Below are 21491 nucleotides of genomic sequence, written 5' to 3' on the forward strand. Positions count from 1 at the left end.
CCCGGTCAAGCTTTGCGCACTAGCCTGCCAAGCTCTGACTAATCGGGAATTTCAACTTCCTGTCTGGGAATGGCGCCGGAAAATGTTTTGCTTGCTAGTCCGAATAGGGGCTGGTTGTGTGGATCCTGATAACTCGAATCGGCAACCATCCCCGGGGAAGAAGTTGCTGGCCCGAATAACCCTCAACAGCCAGTTGTCATTAGACCCCCAAGTTTAATTGCGAACTCCTGTAATCTTGCTGCGATGGAGTTGTGCTGCTTTCATTGGATCGTTCGACTGCATATCAGCAGATTCCCAACTCGCTTGCAACAGCATTACTGTCGGATGGCTCGGACCAACCGCTCAGCTGTCTCCTGAGCAAAGGCGAGAGGAAAAATCTTCCTCCTCCACGACACGAGCAAAAACCAGTTTTCATGGGTAAAAAAAAAGACCCAGGTGGAGTTTATCGTGGCTACCAATAACCAGGCTCGACGAGAGACACCGTCTGGTGTCCCTTTTTCAGGGACAAATGGCAGATTGCCCCTATTTTTAAAAGTTGGGTTTGGGCCCTTGCCCCTGAAAGCTGCCTATAGTGGGATTAGCCCCCGCCGATGCCTCGGGGACTAAGTGCCGACTCGCTCCTTGATTGGCTGCCACCATCTTTGCTTCTGTGCTATCGATAGCTTGCTCGCTAGAAGCCAAAGAGGCACTTTTTTTTATCTCCAGCGCTATAACTCCGTCAATGGGCTCCTTCTCCTTCCTGCCCGCCACGAGCCATGAACCTGAAACCATTCCTGTCATCCCTCCCCCAGGACAGCCACGAACCCGCCCATACCCATCCCGCACCTAAACCCACCACCACCTGAGTCGGGTCACCCCAGACTCTGACCACCGATTCGATTACCACGCCCTCCTCACAAATCCGCCGTCATGTTCTATCTTCGCCATGCCTGGCTCCTGGGAGCGCTAGCCGGCCTGGTGGCCGCCGATGAAACCGATTGCGACCCCATCAACAGCACATGCCCCGCCGACGCGGCGCTGTCCACAGAGCACACATGGTGGTTCAACCAGACCTTAGATGACAAGCTTTGGGATATGCAGACGGGGGAGATAGAGTACACTTCGGATGGAGCAGAATTCAGCATCAAGACGGAGAACGCCTCCACCTTATTGGTGTCGAACTTTTACATCTTTTTCGGTGTGATGGAGGCGCATGTCAAGATGGCCAAGGGTGCAGGTATCATCAGCAGCGTGATCCTGCAATCCGATGACCTGGACGAGATCGATTGGGAATGGGTGGGATACAACACCAGCGAGGTGCAATCAGACTTCTTCGGAAAGGGAAACACAACGACAAGTGATCGTGGTGGCTACCACGCTGTATCGAACGCGGATACCGAGTTCCACAACTACACTACTTACTGGGACAAGGATCGTCTGGAGTGGTGGATTGATGGCGAATTGAGGCGCACGGTCAACTACTCTGAACCTCTCACTGTCTATGGCAAGAACTACCCCCAAACGCCGTGCAGAGTCAAGGTCAGCAACTGGCCTGTGGGTATTGCGTCGGAGTCGATAGGGAACATCGAATGGGGTGGTGGTTTGGTCAATTGGTCCAACGTCCCCTTCACAATGACGGTGCAGAAGATCCGTGTCCAGGACTTTTCCTCGGGCAAGGAGTATAAATACATCGGTCACAATGGCTCTTACGAAAGTATTGAGATTGTCAGGTAAGTCCTGTTTCGTTGATACCCGTCAGCTAGGTGAAGGGCTATTCATCTAACTGCTCTTGTCTATAGTGGAAACTCCACTGCCGCCAAAGAAATTGCGAAGAAACCTGCCGAGACGCTTGCCCAGAAATGGGACAAACTGGGCACAGCCGCCCACATTGGCGTCTACTGCGGTGCCGCTGCCTTTGCCGCCCTCTGTATCGCCGGCTTTGTCCTTTACTTCCTGCGCCAGCGTCGCCAAGGTCGTCTTGAGCGCGCTCTTGGTGAAGGTCAGGGTGCTGCGGCGGACCCGACCGAGATGGAAACGTACAAAAAGCAATGGAGACAAAGCGACTGGACGAATCGTCGTGGTTACCAAGCAGTGGGACAATAGCCTAACCTTGCTCTCTGCTCGTGGTGTTGTGCGGAATGTTTTACGATGGGTGAAGCACGTCGATTTCTTCTCTTTCCCCCTTTTTTTTAAACCATACTTGGATACCGACTGTCCATTGCGAAACACTTATATTTGTTACATTATTTTTTTTGACATACATATTGAGCGATTTAATGCGTGGTCTAGTTTTTTTTTTGAGAGTTATTATCCATAATTGTGTATATAGATGGAGCGAATTATCGGTCATAAAGGCAATTAATGTACATTATTGGGAATATACCACCATCAAATCTTTTCTAGTACGCAATTCAGCTGGATGCACAGACAGCGAGATTTCGCCTTAAGGATAATTTGTTAGGTGGCGGCACTCTGCAGACATAGCCACACGATACATCCTATGATCTACGCTCCACTCTCATGCAAGGAGGTTAGGTTTGGTTTGCTTGCCACGCAAGAAACTATACCCGATTTTGCGCGTCTGACTGTCCAGACTGCTGCGCCTGGTAGGTAAGTCGAGCAGGCTTGTCAGTCCCCCTCGCTTAATAGGCACATTGTCATATGATGATAGATTTCCATGCTTTATCCGCATTTACATGGACTTCCAATGCGGAATCACTGGACTGGCCAGACTGTATATGAGACAATCCAACAATCTAGAAGTATGCACCAAGCAGGAGCGGTGAAAGTCCGGGCTCAATGGACATCTGCAACGTCACCACCCATCTAGTAAATTAATGAGACAGATATATACATCTCATATAGTAGTAACTATCCCCAGTGCCAAAATACTTTCCCATCGTAGAACCCAACAACTCAACCCACTCAACCATGACAATCGAAACCAAAACCATCACCGTCTTCGGTGCAACCGGTACTTCACCCCCCGTTACCCTCCTCACCTCCATACCCACAACTAAACATATACCCACCCAGGCCGCCAAGGCAGCTCCGTCGTGCGCTCTCTCGTACAAAACCCTACCTTTTACGTCCGCGCCATAACTAGGAACCCATCTTCAAGCAAAGCCAAAGAACTGGCTTCCCTAGGCGCAGAGCTAGTCAAGGCCGATGGGTTCAACCGACAGGAACTTCAGCAGGCGTTTTCGGGTAGTTGGGGGGCGTTTGTGAATACCAATTCGGAGGATCCGGTTAGTCCCCTACCTCTACTTACCTATGTAAGGCAATAAATAGTATTTACCTGAATACATGTTAGGAACTAGAAGCCAAAGGCCTCAATGACGCCGACCTAGGCAGCAACATCATCGAATGCGCGGCCTTATCCGGCGTGCAGCATCTAGTGTATAGCTCTGGTCTTGCGATATCGGAAATGACCAATGGGGCAGTGAAATGTCCCGGTCTTGATCGTGAGTATCCACAAACCAATTTATATCTCCATTGACTAGACTGATAATTGAGAATACAGTGAAAATCCAAGTCGAACGACTTGCCTACACCACGAAAGGCTTCAAAACCGTAACCCCCATCGTCGCCGCGTGGTTCATGGAGAACTGGCTCGAGCCAGACTACGCCGACTTATTCGGCGGATGGCCCACATTTCCCGATTCTGAGGGTTATCTAACATACAAGACGCCCTTCTGGGGCGGGAAAGAAGATTTCCCCTGGATCAGTATGAAAGATGACTTTGGGGATTTGGTTCATGGGGTTTTTGTTAATCCGTTGCGGTGGAATAGACGGCTGATTCAGGGGTCGAGTGATATTGTTTCGTCAGCGGAGGTGGTGAATACGTTTGTCGCTGGTAAGGTTTTTCTATTATTGTTCTTTATCTGGGGAAAGATGGTTGCTGACGGTGATGGGTATAGTGACTGGCAAGAAAGCCCGGTATGAGGTTCTGGCGGACCCGAACGACATGAATACGAAAGGGGAGTATTGGAGGGAGCAAGAACGGGATGTTTTTATCTATTCGCAGTTTAGGGATGGGGAGTACTTCGGTAATGGGCCTACGGAGATTCAGACTGCTGCCGTGTTGAAGAAGGCGGCGTTTAGGGCCAAGGGGGAGAAGGGGAGGGAGACGCTTATTACTGTGAGGGAGTTTATGGAGAGGGAGTTTGCGAAGGTGTAGAAGAGATGACTAACTATTCTATGTCAGAAACTGGATTATGCAGAGTTACTTGCGCAAAGACAGAGCTGGCTATCTTCTATCCCTTGCACTTCTGGCGTATGCTTTATGCGCGGGTTGGAGTAGCGGTGAATTTGGTTGCATCGTTAACTTACATACCATCCTGATTTACCAAAAGAACTATCTGCAAAGAATCCAGGCCAGGCAGTGGTTCCCGGGGCCTAGTACTTGCCGATAGGCTTGGTTATCTGTGGCTGAGGGCGAACCGTTTTAACTGAGTATTTGATCTATAAAAACATGCGATAATTAACATTGTAAATAGCTATATACGCTGCCACCACTGAAGCTTACTAGACGCTATCTCTTCTCCACAACTTTTAAACCAAAATCTATTTGACCCCTCAAAGCAAATGAATGTTAGCAGGTGCTGCCTACTAACCTAGCAAGAAGCCACCGAAGGGTAGTTCTTGCAAGCGCTAGACTTCTTTCCCCCGGTGACCTTCACATCGTCCCAAGTCCAGTCCGAGCAGCTACCAGATCCGCAAAGAAGATAGATATCAGTAGCCTTACTATCCACAGTACCCGTAACGCTCTCCAACTTCACGTCCTTAATAGTGACACCGTTTGTGGGCTTTCCCGTAGGCTTACCATCCTCGTAATCCTGCTGGATAACGACGCCGTAATCGGAGATGCCGGACATGACAATGTTGGAGTATGTGATCTCAGAGACGGAACCTGTAGCACCAGAGATGGTCTTAATTCGGACGGCGTTCTCGGAGTTGCTCACGGTGGAGTGCTCGATGGTGACGTTCTTGACGACGTTGTTGGAGCGGTCGCCGACAGAGCCGATGGAGAGACCGTGGCCGCCAATGCAGGTGCCGCCGGTAAACCAGATGTTCTATAGAATATCAACATACATACATGCAAATCAAATATATGTGCAAAGATGCTTACCTCGCCAGAGTTGATCGCAAGACAGTCATCCTGGTTATGGACCCACGGTTTGATGATATTCACACCGACGGAGTTACCAACATCAAATGCATCAGTGTTGTGTCCACCCAGGCTATCACCGTCCGCATTGTTGATGGTAATGTCAGTCAGGGTGATGTCATCCGCCTCAACACTAAACGCCATAAGGGGGGTGTTCTTGATATTCAATCCAGTAATGGACGAGGAGTCAAGGCCATGGGCGTAGAAGAACTTGGGCTTCGTCTTTCCGCTGGTCCCCTTACCGTCCCACCACCGTGAACCGTCGCAGTTGATGAGATGGCCTGAGGCACCAGTAACAGTGATGTCTTTGCCACTCATGGAGATTAAGGGGCCTGCCCATTCTTCATACCCGAAGGTCGTGGTGCCCTCGAAGATGACCTTGGTACCGCTGGTGAGACCGGTCAGGTCCAGGGTGGTTCCAGCGGGCACTTCGATGTTGTCAAGGGTGATGGTAGAGCACTTCGCCTTGCCCGCTTTGGCAGCAGCAGCCGTGGTGAAGGTGCAGCTGCCCCGAGCTTCGATGGGAGAGGCAGAAGCGAGGGTGGCGCCGGCGGCTAGGCCGTAGGCGAAAAGAGAAGCAAAGGAGTGCATGATCAACGATAGTGATAGGAAAAACGACAGAAAGAGTGTAATAGGTCTGATCTCAAATGAATGTAGAATGATGAGCCAACGAACCTCAGCATCAGCAGGCATGAGGTTCTTATAGTCGCAACTTCAGCTAATGCCTTCTGATCGGAAAGTCATAACTGCCGACAGCCCCTGGAGAGATGCTGGTCCAGGGTCCTCGTTTCATATTAAGATGTTGTCTCAAACGTTACCTTCTTTTTTAATGAACTCAAGTTCTGTATGGTGGGCATTTAATTTATACGAGCCGTGGTGGCTGATCAGCCGACGGGGTCCGCGGGTTACCGAACAGGTTCGCATATCGATGAAAGAACACAAAATTGGACCTATTGTCGCAGGTGAAAAGACGGAGAAACGCTCATATATACCGCCGGCTCGGTACATAAGCAAGCAACACTATTACTTGCCTGCACAAGCAGCCGTCAGTCCTGGAGGAAGCGGGTGCCATCTTAGGCCCTTAGGTTCCAAGCTGGTTCTGCAGGGTACGAGTACGAGATTGCAACTATACTAATCCCAGTAAGGCTGTAACTCGATATGCAGGGTCTGCGGCGTTGATGGTGCCTTGCAAATTCCACCAATGAATGGCTCATAAAATCACTCTGTGCCCGATCCAGAGCTTGATCGGCTAGTCTGTAGTTAATAATAATATCAGAGATTCGACATGAAACTAGTACAGCATCCATCCGTTCCTTCGGCAGCTAGATCAGGAATAGTGCGCAAAGCTTCGCTAATCAGGGTTGAAAGCTTGCCGGCAATAAGCAACCTGGAGTGGGGCCAGTCAAGAAGAGGAAGGAGAAGACAGGAAAGGAGGAAGCCATTGGCCAACGGTGAGCAAATCCGGCGGACAACACTGGCCACGCAGTGAATAGGGGGCGGTTCGTTGTAGGAAGGACACAATCAAGTTTTGTCTCTCGATACAGCTTGGGCAGAACTTTTCACCTGCAGCAGCGTTAACATGGTATTCTCAATATCTATGTGATGCTATCGAGCGCAAATATTAACATACCTTCGATGAATCCATTCCTCGGACAGGATACACGGTAATTCTGGCGCAAAAAGGTCATGTCTGAGGCTGGTACACTAAAGGCAAACGGCGCCCCTTGATTCCCCTACAGTGCAGGTGAACTATATTGACCCGCTTATTACGCTCTTCATAAATTGCCCACCGGATAGCGGCTTCGCTCTATCGCTCCTCCCGTCAGGTTGTAGAAGCAATCTATGTCGAGCATTCGCAACAGGAAATCCTCCTGGCATCGAAATAATGCAGCCGTCCGTCATCGTCCTAGGAGCGGAAAGAGTATTGTCCTATTTACATCGGCTTTAATAAGCGGTTATCCGGGCATTATGAAGAGTTAGGAATCTTACCACCATACAAGCGCCAAACGAACCGCACATACGGACTAACAACTTTTCGCGAAATGGCAGTAATGAGTTGCTATCTGCGCGGAACGCTAGCAACGCTGGGAATCTTCCATCATCTGATCATATGTTCCAGGGTGGCAAGATAGTCGCCAACTAAAAGCAAACGACGCTGTTGAGAGCAGAGGGCGCGCTGGGTGAGATGTAGTTCTCGAAGGGGGTGGAGGAGTAAAAGCGGGATAAGTGAGGATTGGGAGCTAAGGTCACGTTGTCTTTTCAATAAGACATACATTGCTTACATATTATCGCCTGCGTGAGGCTTCCTATCATCGGCTCTTCAACAGAGGTAGTTAGTATCTAGGTCTTGGAGGTAGCTACGAGTATACCTGGACTCGACTAACTTCATTTACAAATACCTTTTGCATGATGGATTCATTTTATGCTGCGACTGGTTTCATACAGTGCTTTACCCAGTTCAGCTACTATAACTGAATGCAAATACACCATGATGCCTATGCACACGCCCGACAATATATGATACGATACAGGTCGGCCAACCTGTGGATAGTCCATCAAGCAAATTTCATGATCACAGCCAGTGCTCGGTAAAGGTCAAGCGAAAAACACCCGCCAGCAAACGGGACACGCATTGTGATACTCGAGAAACCAGGTCTCAAGGCACTGTCGATGAAAGACATGCTTACAGGGCAACGCATGTATGACATCTGCTTTGTTCACAGTTTCGAGGCATATTGCACTATATTTACAAACATAATATCTGTTAGTGTCTGCTTGAATAGAGTCACGTCCAATCACAACAATAGTCAGGGATTGAATGCGAAGAATGAACCAACCAGATGCTACTTTCCCAATCCCTACTTAATAACGGACTCCGTTCATGACAGACAGTGGAGGTATACCACGAATCATAACGCTTGAGGGGCGCGACGCGGTTAAGGGATTTCAGGCGCTGGAGAGAATTCCATGCGGCTGTATGGTCCGGGGTTGTGGCAGGCGTAGAGGTGAAGTCGAGAGTGCCGTAGGCAATACAGTAAGATTTCAGAAGAAGACTATAGCACCATGTTATCCAATTTTAGTACAGCTTCTATCAGATAGGAGGAGCGAGGTAGAAGCTGGAATTATACCAGATCGCAGTGATTATGTACACGCTCAGACACAAGATGAGAAGAATTTGGAGTTGAAGAGCTTTGTCGGGAACTGGTGGTTCTCCTGGTTCTGGGTATGGAGTCTGTTCCGCGCCTGACTCTGACATTGTTCTTGCTTGCTCCCCTTCTGGGATCTCTACCCTGTGTAGTACGAATTGCTCAAGGTGTCTTCAAGGGGATGAGAGCGAGGGATATATCGTTCCATAGGGAGGTCCATCAATATAACAGGCCCGAGGGACATGGTCTTGCGGCCGAATGAATGCCGAATCCAGAGAAATCTCACGAGGATGTTGAAAGAAAGAGGAAAGAGGAAATGCGGGGGGAGAGGGTTCTCTGGGGGGGTGGAGCATGGGCCGACCATGAAATAAAGCCAGCCGGGTACCTTCTGCCTTGTGCTTCCAGGGGAACATCACAAATAAACTTTTGGTTTCTGATCCCACTAATCATGGCAGTAAGCCAGAGTGGTCATAGTGACGCGCTCATTTCCAGCTGTCAATGGAGTAGGAGCCTGTTATTGGGCATTTACAGTATGCAGAACAGTCAGGCCACATGGTAAGATCCTCGTCTCAGGCAGATGGAGGAAGATCTCCGATATCAGTAGCTAGACGCACCACGCTAATTAGACTTTCTATAGCCACGTCTAGGCCTCTCCAAATAATCTAAAAGCATGACAGGCCCAGGAATGATCTTCGACCCTCTGTGGTCCCTACATCTCAAACCAACTATAACTATTTGATTGATTTCTCAATACTGCACCTTTCAACAGCCAAAGATCCCACAATGCCTCCCAAAATTCCTGAACACCTCTATCACGTCCTCTTAACCATCACTCGTCTCAACAAGAACCCCAACAATCTCGTCGAAATCCTCCGTATTCCTGGAACTTACACCAGTCTACTCGCCGCCAAAGCCGCGGCGCACAGCTGTCTCTACGACGCCGGCTACGAGCGTGACTTCTTTCCAACCTATGAAACCAGCGCCCACATTTTCGAACAAGAGAACCTGCCCGATCGCACAGGACTCGCCATTTACGCCGTTGCGCCAGACGGCACCACCTTCCGCGTCCGCATCGATACCACACAAAACAAGCTCCAGCTCACCACCGATCTCGACGATGGCCGCATCTCTATCCCGCTATTTTACGTCGTGCAGGCAAATGTAGAATATGATGCCATCGAGGGGGAAAGCACAGTGCGGGAGGTGATAGTGCAGGGCACATTTACGGATTACATGCAAGCAAGGGAGTACGCGAAGGGAGTCTTGTTGTCGGAGAAAGATGGCATTCTGAAGGGCAGTTATGCGGCGTATGTGGAGGCCGGAGAGGGGGAACGGGATTGTGGATTTGGTGAAAATGTGGTAGTGCATGCGGCGTCAGACTATGGGGTGAACTATCTGGTCAGTGTAATCCGAAATCAAGAACTGGGCAGTGTGAGTTTGGCGGAGGCGGCGATGAGGATTGGTTGATTTGACGTTGTGTTCGGCGCTGTACCTCCATCTTTCCTAAGTAATATCCACTCCACGTACGTCCTATGACTCTTAGAAATATCCACTTGTTCACTGTCTCGCACCAGAATCTTCTGGATACGACAGTCACAAGCCCTACCATCATGCCACCCGGCATAGATATCCAGGCGCGGTAAACCTCACCCATGGAACGGCACCCTCCAAAACCACCTTGCCTTCCAACCCCACGCATCCCCGGATTTCCACTTAGTTTGGGACCCATCTTCAAGACCCATCTCTTGATGCATGTCAGAAAGCAAAGGAAGGTGCATGCTCTCTCTAGGAGCTTCTATTCGAAAAGACCCCGCGCGAGCCACCCGCGTACAAATGACAGCATCTCCCCCGACCACCTCATCCATCTATCCTCCACGTTCCATGTTCCACTGCATACAATAATATAAAATTCATCTCATCGCCAAGCAACAACTATCACCACAAACACACCAACAATGCTCAAACAAACCACCCACCTCCTCAGAACAACCCCACCCATCACGAAATACCCAATCCACCATCTACGAAATTTACAAACAACAACACCTCGAACAATGTCCCTCCTGCCACACCACCCTCGTCCCGTCCCCTCTCTCCTCCGTGCCTTCACAGACCTAGATAACTACCTCACTACATCCACCGCTACAGATTCTCTATTCGCAAACTCCCCGCGCTTTGACCTCCGCGAAACCAAAGACGCATATATCCTAGATGGCGACCTGCCTGGCGTCAAGAAAGAAGACGTCACGATCGAGTTCACTGACCCCAGCACAATGAATGTCAGGGGTCGCAGTGTGCGCAGCACGGAGGGTGAGGATGGGAACTGGTGGTTCTCCGAGCGCACGATGGGGGAGTTCCGTCGCTCGTTTAGTTTCCCGGCCAAGGTGGATCGGGAGCATGTGGATGCGAAGTTGACGGATGGTGTGTTGTCGATTCAGGTGCCAAAGGTTGGGGGAGAGGTGGAGGAGGAGAGGAAGGTGATTGATATTAAGTAGGGCCTACTACATTCCTTGGGGTTATGGGGTTTGATGCGTGTATGATAGGGGTTTGATTGTGCTTTAATGTTAGTTGCGTGTGAAGGAAGGAAGATATTAGGGGTATTTGTTTTAGCTATTCATTGGAAGGCTGGCTGATTTCCAACAGTGAGAATGGACATTATGCATGTTAGCGCTATATATATCAATAAAAATTTTTCTTCTAATAACAGTAAACGATTTATAATAGGTGAAACAAGGGGGATAATCTGTAGCGGCCTACCATGGTATGAGGGATTTGGAGTGTAGAAACACAAAGCAATGACATCATAAACAAAAAGTTGTTCTTGGCTTCTTGCAGCCAGGTACCCCACTCATGTGCCAAGCATGCCGGTGCAGAGATAGATGCTCGGGGCACACGGAAGAAAAACAAAAACCGAAAAAATGGTCCCAGAGGGGCTCGAACCCTCGACTTTGACGTTATTAGCGTCACGCTCTAACCAACTGAGCTATGGGACCCAGTTGATATTTGTTGCACTGTACCTTTGCAATATATCTTAGCACAACATGAATGTTCCAAAACCTTTCCACAGTTCTCAAGAGTTGCTCATGGCTTGAGTCTCGGCATTATACTACAACAAAATAGTCATCTATAGCAGCTGCATTGGTACTCCCCCTTCGCACCTTTGCAAACTACTGGTTTTGATCATACATATTGTATTTAGAGCTTTGTCAAGTAAGTGAGCTGCCTCTAATATCAACTTACTCCTCCTGTTAAATGGCTTATAACTACTTAATATATATATCCGGCTTCCATACCATTTATACACACACCGCAATACTCCAAATGCTGTGCTCTCGAGTCACTGATAAGTGAATCAGGATGGAAGTATTTGTCTGAAACAAGTTTAATGGAGAGAAAATCAGCCTCAAACCCAAGCCAGTGCCTAGGGATTCTTCTAAGCCTGCAGGCCGCTAATGCTATAACAGGAATACCCCCGTCAATACCCCAGAGTCGGCAGATGACTACCACATCAGGACTGGTGGTCACTGATATCGAGCCTCCTGGCACATGAACTGCTGCAAAGCAATGACCGCGACGCAATGCCATCGGTCGCGTGCAATCCCATGACCAACTACTATAAAAGAGACTTACGCCATTTATATTTACCTCTACACTCTATCTTCCTTCCCCGTTTACCCCACTTCCTTTGGTCCAGGAACGCACTCTTGGCATCAAACCTGCCAGCACAACACACCTAAGCTGACGGCGACTCAACTTTGGTCACTTGACCCAAAGATTTATAACCCCTCATGTGCTACATGCGATATTTCAACCAGACAAACCAAGTTGTTAAGAAACCATGACCAATCGCGTGGGATTGACTTTCTCCGCGTTGTCTATCACACATGCCGTCTGTTGACGATCCCGTATCGCCCTTTGCACAGGACGGAGGATTCCTTATCCCGTTAGGCGGAATTGTTATCAGAGCACCAATAACAGCCCTGAGCGATATCTTCAAACTGATATGGAATGGCCATATAAAGCTGGAGATAAAGACAGCCCCTGATATCTTATATTAATGAGGCACCCCCCATCCTGGCATCCTATGTCAGATAGACATCTCAAAAGACCTGGCGATTGGCATGCACGCTAGTCGGAACCTGGCGATATTCTCAAAATAGCCGAGGTCGGGGGAAGAAGGTTCAGTCAGTCATCCGTACAGACGCTCAGTGGTCGAAAAGCAGCTAACTTGTTTGAACAGGGCATCGTATCCGTGCCGTTCGCAGATCTCAATGCAGATTGCGTTGGCCAAGCCAGACGTGGGCTGCAATTGCCTAAGCTTCGCTGTCACGGATTGGGATGATTGACAAACATGCTACACCGTTACTGATTGAGATATGAGTTGCGTTCTGCTTACATCGCCTAATTAGACACGATCGGGATGCTCCTAGCTGCTTCACCCCCAGCTCTTTCTTGCGATATCGGACAACAGCAACATCAAAAAGCATTGTTATCTCAATTATGGGGCACCACCAGCGTCTCTTTATCTATTTATCTCCCACGCTGGCCATTACCAAATTCAATGAGGCTTCTGGGGGTGTCTTGGCGGCCCAGTGACTCCCGACTGGCTGTTGACCCGAGGTCCAACAACCCCATCGGCCGGATCCGATGGAAGGGCAGCCGGCAGGTGGAGAAAAGTCCAACGACGATCTCAAATCGTCCAGCGGGGAAGACACACGCCTGCCAGCTTGGCGATCGATGCCTGTTCTCTTGCGATCCTTTGGCTTTGGCACTGCTTCGGTTACAGGAATCCTATTCTAGTCCGAAATGCCCAAGTCCACGCGACAGACGGGCGCCGCCGATGACCGACCCATATGCAAATGCTTGGACGCCTTTTTATAAAATGTCCGCACCGGAGACCAGGGTTCAACGGCGTGAGCCAAGTCTAATTGATCATTACATGCGGGGACATCCTGGCTGATGTCGCGATCGTTGCATAGAATCTTCTACTGCATGTCTTAGCCATGCAACCATACTTCGGCCTACGCGGCGCTCTTTTGAATCGCGCCATCATCTGGCTGGTCGTCTGCCCGGCCTTTGTGTGCTATGGATACAACCAGGGAGTAACGGGGGGTCTCCTCACACTGGAGTCGTTTGCGGAGACGTTTCCCCAGATGAACACCTTGACTACCACTGGGGCCCAGCAGCACTACAACTCCACCATTCAGGGTAGGCACACTGCTCGCTACTCATGAATGCCTCCCATTCTAACATTCCACAGGTACGGTGGTCGCTCTGTACACCGTCGGCGGCATTTTCGGATCACTATCATGCATCTACCTCGGCGATCTCCTCGGCCGGAAAAAGGTGATCTTTATCACCTCAGCCATATCGATAATTGGGGCCTTGCTGATGGCCACGTCTTTCGGATTGGCTCAATTCATCGTGGCACGTGTTGTGCTTGGACTGGGAACGGGCGGCTATGTTGCAACCGTGCCCGTGTGGCAGGCCGAGATCTCGCAAGCGGGCAAGCGTGGCGCCCATGTAGTGACAGACGGTATCTTCATTGGGGCGGGCATTACAATATCGCTGTGGATTGATTTCGGATTCTACTTCGTCACGGGTAACTCCGTGTCGTGGCGGTTCCCGCTCGCCTTCCAGATCGTCCTGTCGCTAATGGTGATGGCCTTCATCATATTCTTCCCAGAGTCACCCCGGTGGCTGTTAAAGCGAAATCGGACCGAGGAGGCCCGTGAAATCCTGGCTGCGCTGGCGGATGTCGACGCAAACGACGAAAGCATAACCCTGGCTATGCGCGACATTGAACGGTCGCTGGCACTTTCGGGATCTGGATCATGGAAGGACATGCTAAGCATGGGCGAACAGCGACTCTTCCATCGGACGGTGCTGGCTGCGGCAGGCCAGATGTTCCAGCAGATGTGCGGAATCAATCTCATCACATTTTACGCAACAACCATCTTCCAACAATACCTAGGCCTGGATGCCATACCTGCACGCATTCTGGCTGCTGCCATGGGCCTCACTCAGCCACTGGGCGGATTTCTCGCTTTCTTCACAATTGATCGGCTCGGTCGGCGAGTTCTGATGCTGTGGAGTGCCGTGGGCATGTCCGCCTCGATGGCTATCCTAGCCGGAACAACATCTCGATCTGATGATACCGCAGCGCTGGTCGTAGCGGTGGTGTTCCTTTTCGTGTTCGAGTTCATCTTCACCGTGGGATACTCGGGACTGACCTTCCTATACGCGACGGAGGTCGCACCACTGCAGCTGCGAGCGGCCATCAGTGCAGTTTCAACAGCTGCCGTGTGGACCTTCAACTTCCTCCTAGCTGAAGTGACCCCGGTGGGCTTCGATGCGATCGGATACCAATACTACATCATCTTCGCGGTGTTGAACGCAGCGATCGTGCCGATCGTGTACTTCTTCTTCCCGGAGACGAATGGTCGGTCACTGGAGGAGATTGACGAAATCTTCCTGCAGTCGAAGAGCGTATTTGACCCACCGCGACTGGCAAGGACGTTGCCGCGGATGCATCTGGCAGAGGTGGTGGATGATCCAGAGGAGGTGGCCGATGCGAAGGTGGGCAAGAGTTGATGGTAATGACTCATGATTATGACATGCTTGATTGAGGATCACATAGCTTCTGAAATTAGTTAAATTGGACATGTTTTGTATGCGTCCCTTGATTCTCTCCAGCTATTGTTCATTGTAGATATGTCACCTGACCGGATGTGGTGTTGCTCAGTTTGTTTTTGCTTTGACGAGTTTGGACTTCAACTTTATCAATTTCCATTTCAGTTACATGTCACCTTCATCATTCCCTACCATGTCTCCTCCCGATCCGTCTATCTTGGCTGTGCAAGTGGCAGCGTGAGATGGGAATGAACATACTTGGGATGCTCCGGGGAGAACAAAGAATTAGCCACAGCGTAAGGCTCCAGGCCTCCGGAGCTCGTCTCAGGATTATAAGGTTCGAACGGATGCAGAATCCCCTCACCAAATCAGTCCGAGACCAGGCCCAGACTGAATCTTCAGGAAAATGGCGCTCCGTGGAGATCCGCAGAGACGAGTGGCTGTTTGTTCTTGCAACCCCACAGCCCCTCCGAGTCCGAGCTAAAGATCCACACTGACGCAGTTGTATCCATAGACTGAGAGCTACACCACCCTGGCCGGCCATGCCAGGTCGTTTTGAGCCATACGAGAAGATACACAAAATACCCAAGAAATTGAGACAATTGAACATTCATATTCATTACATACATGTCATAAACATTATTATTCTTCCCGACCGCGGTCAATTTACCGCACGGTGTATCCTCCGTCAATGATCAAATCGGCACCCGTCGTGTATGTGCTGGCATCACTGGCGAGATAGACATATGCACCCTTCAGCTCCTTGGCATCACCATTCCGTCCCATGGGAATCATCGACATCCACAGATCCTGAGTCTTCTTCTCCACAAAGTCTGACAATCCCGTGTCGATGTAACCCGGCGAGATGCTGTTCACGCGGGCAAAGTCCCTCCACTCGTTGGCCAATGACCGGGCCATGTGGATGCAGCCTGCCTTGGCAACGTTGTACGAAGTCTGCTCCTGGGGGAAGTTGGCAATGTGACCCGACATACTGGAGGTGATGATGAAGCTGCCGGTTCCGCGCTGCTTGAAGTGCGGACCCACCGCCTTGGCGCAGTGGAAGGTACCCGTCAGATCCGTCTGGATGACCTCTTCCCAGTCCTCAACGGAGCCATCCAGGATACCACTGCTGGCCGTCTTGCCAGCGTTGGCAATGAAGGCGTCAATCTGGCCAAACTCGGCCAGCACGTCGTCCACGAACTTCTTGACGCTGTTCCAGTCACCGACGTTGCACTGGTAAGCCTTGGCCTTGACGCCGTAGGTGTTGCGAAGTTCTTCGGCATTCTTCTCACCACCCTGAGGACGAGAAGAGTAGGTGAGGGCGATGTTGGCGCCCATTTCGGCGCAGCCACGCGCGGCTTCAATGCCCATGCCGCGAGGGCCGGAAGCGCCGGTAATAACGACGACCTTGCCCTTCAGGCTGAAGAGGTCGTGGACGCTGGAGGCGGAGGGAACGGGGATAGGCATGTTGATTGGGGTAAAAATGACTTTAATAAATGCAGTAGATGTTTCTTGTTGTTGTTGATGTTGTTGAGATACGACGACAGGCACAACTTTATATGCTCGTTCGGAAGTGATGAAGTCATCGCTGTGATGATGTCATGACCGAAACCGGTTGCTTCATTCCAAGCCCTAACAGAATTTGGCGATCAGCTCTCCTCCACCTTTCATTCCACTCCAAAACAGATGTGGATAGACATGTATTGACCACTCAAAGCGTCGGATTCCCCTGGTGTTCCGAGTTTCGTGGACGTTGCTCGGGCCGGGTCGGTCATGACGACATGTTGCCGCCGGCCGATGCAGGTTCTGCAGGGTCTCTGCACCCTATTTTACTCAACTTCATCTCTGCATCTGTCAAGCAGATACCTTGCAAGGGATCAATTTAGAGATAGTCATGGCCACCCCTGTCGAGGAGCCACGCCCGTCGCTGCGCCGCGCTAGCACGGTGCACACCAATGAATTCGATGATTCGTTTCTGGGACGGTTAGTCTGCCAATCATTGCCAAACAGACCCTGTTAATACAGCCACTAAGTCTGACGTTGCAGGGTACGATCGTTCTTTCGCCGGGACCCCCATGTCGGGGTAGTCAGCCACAACGATCTGCGTGACAGGGAGGACCTTGAGATCCATACCTGGAATGGCAAGGATGATCCGGACAATCCGTGCGTCAAGTATGCAAGTTGTTAGGACACTAGTCTAACAGAACCAGGTTCAATTGGAGCACTTCCTACAAATGGCTTCTAACGGTTACTGTGTGTTTCATGTATGTCCCTCTTAGCCTTGCTTTCAAAGGTGCAATGCTAACAGGTATAGCTCCATCCTCACTGGTATCCCGGCCGGTTCATACGGCTCCGGCAACAACTGGATGGAAGAACGATTCCACGTCCAAAACACGCCATTTCCAAACCTTTACTGGGCCACGACATCTTGGAACATGGGAGCGGCCTTTTGGCCTCTTATATTCGTGCCCCTGACTGAATCCTCCGGTCGCATGCCCGGCTATTTTGTCGCCTACATCATCCTCATCATCTCGCTGTTCCCCTCCGCCTTCGCCCAAAACTTCGCCACTCTCGTAGTAACGCGGTTTTTCGGCGGTGGTGCTTCCTCCGTATCCATCAACATCGTCGGCGGTAGCATCAGCGATGTCTGGTACGGAGACAAAGCGCGGAGTCTCCCCATGTCGCTCTTCGGGTTTACCAGTGTGGTTGGAATTGCCCTGGGGCCATTCATTGGATCCGCCATCGTAGCAATCCACAAAACTGCCCCGTGGCGCTGGATCTTCTACATTCAAATCATTTACCTAACAGGTCTCCTTCCTATCTTCTGGTTCATTCTGTATGAGACCCGCGCAGACGTGATTCTCGCCCGTCGGGCCAAGAAGCTCCGCAAAGAAAAGCAGCGCCCCATCTACGCTGAAGCCGAGCTAGACAACACCAGCGTATGGCGTCTGATGCAGATCTCCTTCGAACGGCCTACACGCATGCTCCTCACCGAGCCTGTCGTTGCCTTCTTCACTCTCTGGATCTCCTTTGCCTGGGGCATCCTGTATCTCTTCTTCAGCAGCGTCGTCCAGACCTTCTCCGCCAACTACGGCATGAACACTCTGCAAACTGGGTGCATTCAGCTGGCAATCTCCGTGGGTGCGCTGATCGGCACTCTTGTCAATCCTCTACAGGACATGCTGTATCTGAAGTCGGCGAGACGCAACACAGAGAAGCCGGGAAAACCTATTCCGGAGGCTCGGTTGTATACTAGTATCATTGGCAGCTTGATGTTTGCAGGCGGGCTGTTCTGGTATGGCTGGTCCAGTACTCCTTCTGTGCCTTGGATCGTACCAACTCTCGGTATCGGTTGCACCGGTATTGGCATCTACAGTATTTACATGGCAGTGGTCAATTACTTGACAGATGCGTACGAGAAGTACGCTGCATCAGCTCTGTCCGCCGCATCTCTGGGAAGGAACTCCTTTGGCGCGTTCCTGCCGCTGGCGAGTTATGAGCTGTTCCAGAACCTGGGGTACGGCTGGGCCGGGTCATTGCTGGGGTTCATCGGGCTAGCACTGTCAGTAGTGCCAGTAGTGCTAGTATGGAAGGGACCCGAGATCCGCCGACGCAGTCCGTTCATGCGCGAAGCGACCTGGGGAGCCGACGAGGAAGATGTCATAGAGAAAGAGGGCGACGGAGAAGCGACAGTGTATCGCGACACACACACAGGGTATCCCCAACACGATCGAGAGGAAGACAACCGCGTATGATGAAGAGATATCACCACATATCATAAAAGCGTTCATTGCCAGCTTAGCAACCTCATTATATACAAAAAGAATACAAAAGACTGAATGACTACTTGCTATAATTCTGATGCCACGTATAATCCCTCTCCCCTTCCAACAACCCCCTAACCGCCTCCCTCGGCGTCACCGGCTCCCTCCCCAACACCTCCCCCATCAACCCATCCGTAAACCCAGCCTCGCCATTCTCAATACTCTCAAACCACCCCACCAGCTGCCGGAAGAACCCCTCCGCTTTGCCCCCGATATCATTCTCCGCGTTGATCCGTACATACGTCTCCGGATCGACGATCTCGATCTTCACCTCTCGGTCAGTCGTATCATTAATAACGTCCACTATATCCTGCGCAGAAACAGGCTCCGACGCAGTCAACAGCACGACCTCTCTATCATGACCACCCTTCAACATCAACTTGGCTGTTGCTTCCGCCAACTCCGACCGGAGCGTGAACGCGATCTTCCCCGACGAAGATGGCAGATAGAGCGTCGTCGATTGGGGATACCAGTTTATGAAGAGCGGGAAGGCTTCAGTGTAGATTCCTTCGCGGATGGAAGTGTAATTCACCCCAGATCTTTCAACTAACTATCAATATCACCGAAACACAAGAAAAAATAGGAGAAAGAAGAGAGGGTGGGGGGACATACTCCCTCAACATATCCTCCGTCATATAATGCGCCTGCTGCACCGCAGCCTTCGAATCGGACCCGAGTCCCCCAAACGCGAGGGAGGTGTACCATACCTATCACACCATTATCATTACTATTCATTCCATCTTAGCTGGAAATAAGGTTTAGGGAACGTACATGTTTCACACCATTCCTCTTCGCCGCCTCCACGACATTCAAATGTTGTCTTCGGCGCTTCTCGACGTCAAAGGTATTCGTACTCACGAAGAAAAGGTTCTCTACGTCTTTGAAAGCGACGTCGAGCGTCGAGGGGTCGTCGTAGTTGACGGTGCGGAAGGGAATGCCTTTCGATGTGAAGCGGTTACTGTTGGATGGGTTGGAGGAGGATGCGGCGTATGATACGCCGTGTGTGGTTTCTTGTGTCGGGGGGAAGTGGCTGGTGAAGTAGTCCAGGACGAGGGAGCCCAGGCCGCCCGTGCTGCCGGTTAGAAGGTAGGTTAGGGGCATTGTTTCTCTTTCTTCTTTATTTTTCTTGAAGGCGGAGGTTGAGTGTGGATGTAGATGTGGTTGGAGTCAAGCTGAGAGGGGATGAGGGTGTTATTTATGTGATTGTAATTGTTGTAGTGTTGTTGAAGCTATACATGAAGGGAATATAGAGTAGCTAGCTATTGCTGATAAATCAGACATTTGTCAGATGTCGTCATGTCCGTGAAGGTAATTGGTGGATGGGATGATGTTTGAATGTGTTAGTGCTTATTTTCTGTGTTGTAGTTGTTGCGTTCTTTAACGTAAATTAATCTACTGGTTATTTCCAGGGCATGCTGTTGCTTACCAAGCAGTATATGCAGGAGAGGGTTGCTTGAGAGGTCCAAGCTGCGGCGAGTTCAGGATTTAGTGCAGCTAATACTGAATGAGCTCGTCCACGTGATTTAACTGCTTCAGTATAGACTAACATGAACCCAAATCAGTTTTTTTGGTTGTAAACTCACATTTCAATTGTATAAGAACCGAAGTTTTTTTCAGTGTTGTGACTATCATAGTATCAGATTTTTTAATTTATTATGACATACAGATCACAGAGCTGAATTAGTATCATAAATAGTCATCTTTCAAGTTCGTTCCGTATCACAGACTCTAAATCAGGGACGTCTCTGAAGAAGTCTCACTCGCGGGGGTCCAACTCGCGGCGGCCTCAAATTAGTGCGAGAGTAACAAGAAATTTCTGATACTGGATGATCTGAATCACGTGAAAAGATGGTTTAGTATCAGACTATGTTAGTTCTGACACTGAATAACCTCTTCTGACATTTTCTGAACCCGAATCAGCTGCTCTCTCTATTGTCTTTGGGGCCTTTGGGATGCTCGCGGATTTTACTTCTTATTGTCTTTTTACTTTTGCAATGACTGAGCTCTATAGTAACTATACCAGAGATTATTAGCAAAGATAAGATATGTTAGAGAGTTCCTGATAATTCTCTAGAATTCTATGAATCACGTGCAGAGTTGATCTAGTGTCAGAAATAATATTGATCATGTGTATAAGCTCATTCAGGGGCAGGTTTCTCTAAAACCGTCGGGGCTGTTTTTACAGCCCCAGTCTGACTCTTTCGCACTAATTTCTGATCCCATCGCAACCCCAATTTAGACTAGCGCGGTCCGTATGTACAGCGCCTTCCAACAATTGTACTCTTTGTGTTATGCTTAGCTTGTTTATGTTGCATGCTGATTGTGATTACTGACAATCAACAGACTTATTTTGTCAACGTATACGTGTACAATGTGCATTTTGAGATAGTACCACCTTGAAATAATCAATAGTCTCTTCGACTAATGCGCACTCAATGGAACACAGCAGTGAAACAAACAACATCACCTAGGAATGAGAAGCACAAAAGAATAGCGAGTATATTGCTTCCCCGTATAGCCCCGAGTCTATTCTAAATACGTCAGTCTCCTTCACGATAAGGGGCAAGTAAGCTTCATGGGGCCAAAGCTTAAGGCCTCCCATCATATCTACCCTACTGGGGCCAAAACTCCACTTCTCACGGACCAACATACTCAATACAGAAAATATCATACATCTACACCTCGAGGGGCCAAGAATCCAACTGAAACGTGAAATGAGCCACCATAATGGGTTCACGA

At 50.0% G+C, this 21491-nt stretch overlaps 11 protein-coding genes and 1 non-coding gene across 12 annotated transcripts; 7 read left to right on the forward strand and 5 right to left on the reverse strand.

Moving 5' to 3' along the window:
- Window positions 1–729: 729 nt before the first annotated feature.
- Window positions 730–2310, forward strand: BO83DRAFT_376498 (glycoside hydrolase family 16 protein). The gene is made up of 2 exons (XM_025530735.1): window positions 730–1709; window positions 1779–2310. The coding sequence occupies exons 1-2, from the start codon at window positions 910–912 to the stop codon at window positions 2080–2082; spliced, it is 1104 nt and encodes a 367-aa protein (XP_025390797.1). The 5' UTR covers window positions 730–909; the 3' UTR covers window positions 2083–2310.
- Window positions 2311–2894: 584 nt separating this feature from the next.
- Window positions 2895–4284, forward strand: BO83DRAFT_461311 (NmrA/HSCARG family protein). The gene is made up of 5 exons (XM_025537254.1): window positions 2895–2953; window positions 3016–3227; window positions 3293–3443; window positions 3503–3835; window positions 3900–4284. Exons 1-5 carry the CDS (start codon window positions 2911–2913, stop codon window positions 4157–4159), a joined length of 999 nt encoding a protein of 332 aa, XP_025390798.1. The 5' UTR covers window positions 2895–2910; the 3' UTR covers window positions 4160–4284.
- Window positions 4285–4595: 311 nt separating this feature from the next.
- On the reverse strand, window positions 4596–5740 carry BO83DRAFT_424934 (glycoside hydrolase family 28 protein; the record flags this gene model as incomplete). Its single annotated transcript, XM_025535180.1, has 2 exons — window positions 4596–5054; window positions 5111–5740. The coding sequence occupies 2 exons, from the start codon at window positions 5738–5740 to the stop codon at window positions 4596–4598; spliced, it is 1089 nt and encodes a 362-aa protein (XP_025390799.1).
- Window positions 5741–7657: 1917 nt separating this feature from the next.
- On the reverse strand, window positions 7658–8760 carry BO83DRAFT_218196 (uncharacterized protein). The gene is made up of 3 exons (XM_025526782.1): window positions 8278–8760; window positions 7987–8202; window positions 7658–7889 (listed from the first exon to the last, which is right to left on the reverse strand). Exons 1-3 carry the CDS (start codon window positions 8403–8405, stop codon window positions 7745–7747), a joined length of 489 nt encoding a protein of 162 aa, XP_025390800.1. The 5' UTR covers window positions 8406–8760; the 3' UTR covers window positions 7658–7744.
- A 197-nt stretch (window positions 8761–8957) lies between these two features.
- Window positions 8958–9790, forward strand: BO83DRAFT_376500 (uncharacterized protein). Its single transcript, XM_025530736.1, has one exon. It carries the CDS (start codon window positions 9079–9081, stop codon window positions 9760–9762), a length of 684 nt encoding a protein of 227 aa, XP_025390801.1. The 5' UTR covers window positions 8958–9078; the 3' UTR covers window positions 9763–9790.
- Window positions 9791–9987: 197 nt separating this feature from the next.
- On the forward strand, window positions 9988–10987 carry BO83DRAFT_376501 (Hsp20/alpha crystallin family protein). Its single transcript, XM_025530737.1, has one exon. It carries the CDS (start codon window positions 10350–10352, stop codon window positions 10788–10790), a length of 441 nt encoding a protein of 146 aa, XP_025390802.1. The 5' UTR covers window positions 9988–10349; the 3' UTR covers window positions 10791–10987.
- A 227-nt stretch (window positions 10988–11214) lies between these two features.
- On the reverse strand, window positions 11215–11288 carry BO83DRAFT_t103. Its single transcript has one exon. It is a non-coding gene; the product is annotated as a tRNA-Ile (tRNA).
- Window positions 11289–12562: 1274 nt separating this feature from the next.
- On the forward strand, window positions 12563–13536 carry BO83DRAFT_218212 (uncharacterized protein). Its single transcript, XM_025526783.1, has one exon. It carries the CDS (start codon window positions 12716–12718, stop codon window positions 13253–13255), a length of 540 nt encoding a protein of 179 aa, XP_025390803.1. The 5' UTR covers window positions 12563–12715; the 3' UTR covers window positions 13256–13536.
- BO83DRAFT_424937 (putative MFS sugar transporter) lies at window positions 13299–14889 on the forward strand (the record flags this gene model as incomplete). The annotated part of the gene is made up of 2 exons (XM_025535181.1): window positions 13299–13503; window positions 13556–14889. 2 exons carry the CDS (start codon window positions 13299–13301, stop codon window positions 14887–14889), a joined length of 1539 nt encoding a protein of 512 aa, XP_025390804.1.
- A 632-nt stretch (window positions 14890–15521) lies between these two features.
- On the reverse strand, window positions 15522–16610 carry BO83DRAFT_376504 (SDR family oxidoreductase). The gene has a single exon (XM_025530738.1). It carries the CDS (start codon window positions 16393–16395, stop codon window positions 15595–15597), a length of 801 nt encoding a protein of 266 aa, XP_025390805.1. The 5' UTR covers window positions 16396–16610; the 3' UTR covers window positions 15522–15594.
- A 212-nt stretch (window positions 16611–16822) lies between these two features.
- BO83DRAFT_461317 (putative MFS multidrug transporter) lies at window positions 16823–18964 on the forward strand (the record flags this gene model as incomplete). The annotated part of the gene is made up of 3 exons (XM_025537255.1): window positions 16823–16911; window positions 16975–17091; window positions 17222–18964. The coding sequence occupies 3 exons, from the start codon at window positions 16823–16825 to the stop codon at window positions 18681–18683; spliced, it is 1668 nt and encodes a 555-aa protein (XP_025390806.1). The 3' UTR covers window positions 18684–18964.
- BO83DRAFT_356570 (putative NmrA-like family protein) lies at window positions 18772–20271 on the reverse strand (the record flags this gene model as incomplete). The annotated part of the gene is made up of 4 exons (XM_025529208.1): window positions 20179–20271; window positions 19524–20127; window positions 19365–19459; window positions 18772–19291 (listed from the first exon to the last, which is right to left on the reverse strand). Exons 2-4 carry the CDS (start codon window positions 19851–19853, stop codon window positions 18772–18774), a joined length of 945 nt encoding a protein of 314 aa, XP_025390807.1. The 5' UTR covers window positions 19854–20127; window positions 20179–20271.
- Window positions 20272–21491: the final 1220 nt, after the last annotated feature.

The sequence above is a fragment of the Aspergillus eucalypticola genome (genome assembly GCF_003184535.1).
Source record: "Aspergillus eucalypticola CBS 122712 chromosome Unknown BO83scaffold_6, whole genome shotgun sequence".
Lineage (NCBI taxonomy): Eukaryota > Fungi > Ascomycota > Eurotiomycetes > Eurotiales > Aspergillaceae > Aspergillus > Aspergillus eucalypticola.

What these genes read in the sequence shown, in the direction of transcription:
- BO83DRAFT_376498 (XM_025530735.1), top strand. Translation starts at nt 910, where the DNA reads ATGTTCTATCTTCGCCATGCCTGGCTCCTGGGAGCGCTAGCCGGCCTG. An exon ending in GAAAGTATTGAGATTGTCAG is followed by an intron (nt 1,710 to 1,778) that starts GTAAGTCCTGTT and finishes TCTTGTCTATAG; the next exon opens with TGGAAACTCCACTGCCGCCA.
- BO83DRAFT_461311 (XM_025537254.1), top strand. Translation starts at nt 2,911, where the DNA reads ATGACAATCGAAACCAAAACCATCACCGTCTTCGGTGCAACCG. An exon ending in ATACCAATTCGGAGGATCCG is followed by an intron (nt 3,228 to 3,292) that starts GTTAGTCCCCTA and finishes AATACATGTTAG; the next exon opens with GAACTAGAAGCCAAAGGCCT. An exon ending in GGTGAATACGTTTGTCGCTG is followed by an intron (nt 3,836 to 3,899) that starts GTAAGGTTTTTC and finishes TGATGGGTATAG; the next exon opens with TGACTGGCAAGAAAGCCCGG.
- BO83DRAFT_218196 (XM_025526782.1), bottom strand. Translation starts at nt 8,405, where the DNA reads ATGTCAGAGTCAGGCGCGGAACAGACTCCATACCCAGAACCAGGAGAA. An exon ending in TACATAATCACTGCGATCTG is followed by an intron (nt 8,203 to 8,277) that starts GTATAATTCCAG and finishes ATGGTGCTATAG; the next exon opens with TCTTCTTCTGAAATCTTACT. An exon ending in GATTGGGAAAGTAGCATCTG is followed by an intron (nt 7,890 to 7,986) that starts GTTGGTTCATTC and finishes TTGTAAATATAG; the next exon opens with TGCAATATGCCTCGAAACTG.
- BO83DRAFT_376500 (XM_025530736.1), top strand. Translation starts at nt 9,079, where the DNA reads ATGCCTCCCAAAATTCCTGAACACCTCTATCACGTCCTCTTAACCATC.
- BO83DRAFT_376501 (XM_025530737.1), top strand. Translation starts at nt 10,350, where the DNA reads ATGTCCCTCCTGCCACACCACCCTCGTCCCGTCCCCTCTCTCCTCCGT.
- BO83DRAFT_218212 (XM_025526783.1), top strand. Translation starts at nt 12,716, where the DNA reads ATGCTCCTAGCTGCTTCACCCCCAGCTCTTTCTTGCGATATCGGACAA.
- BO83DRAFT_376504 (XM_025530738.1), bottom strand. Translation starts at nt 16,395, where the DNA reads ATGCCTATCCCCGTTCCCTCCGCCTCCAGCGTCCACGACCTCTTCAGC.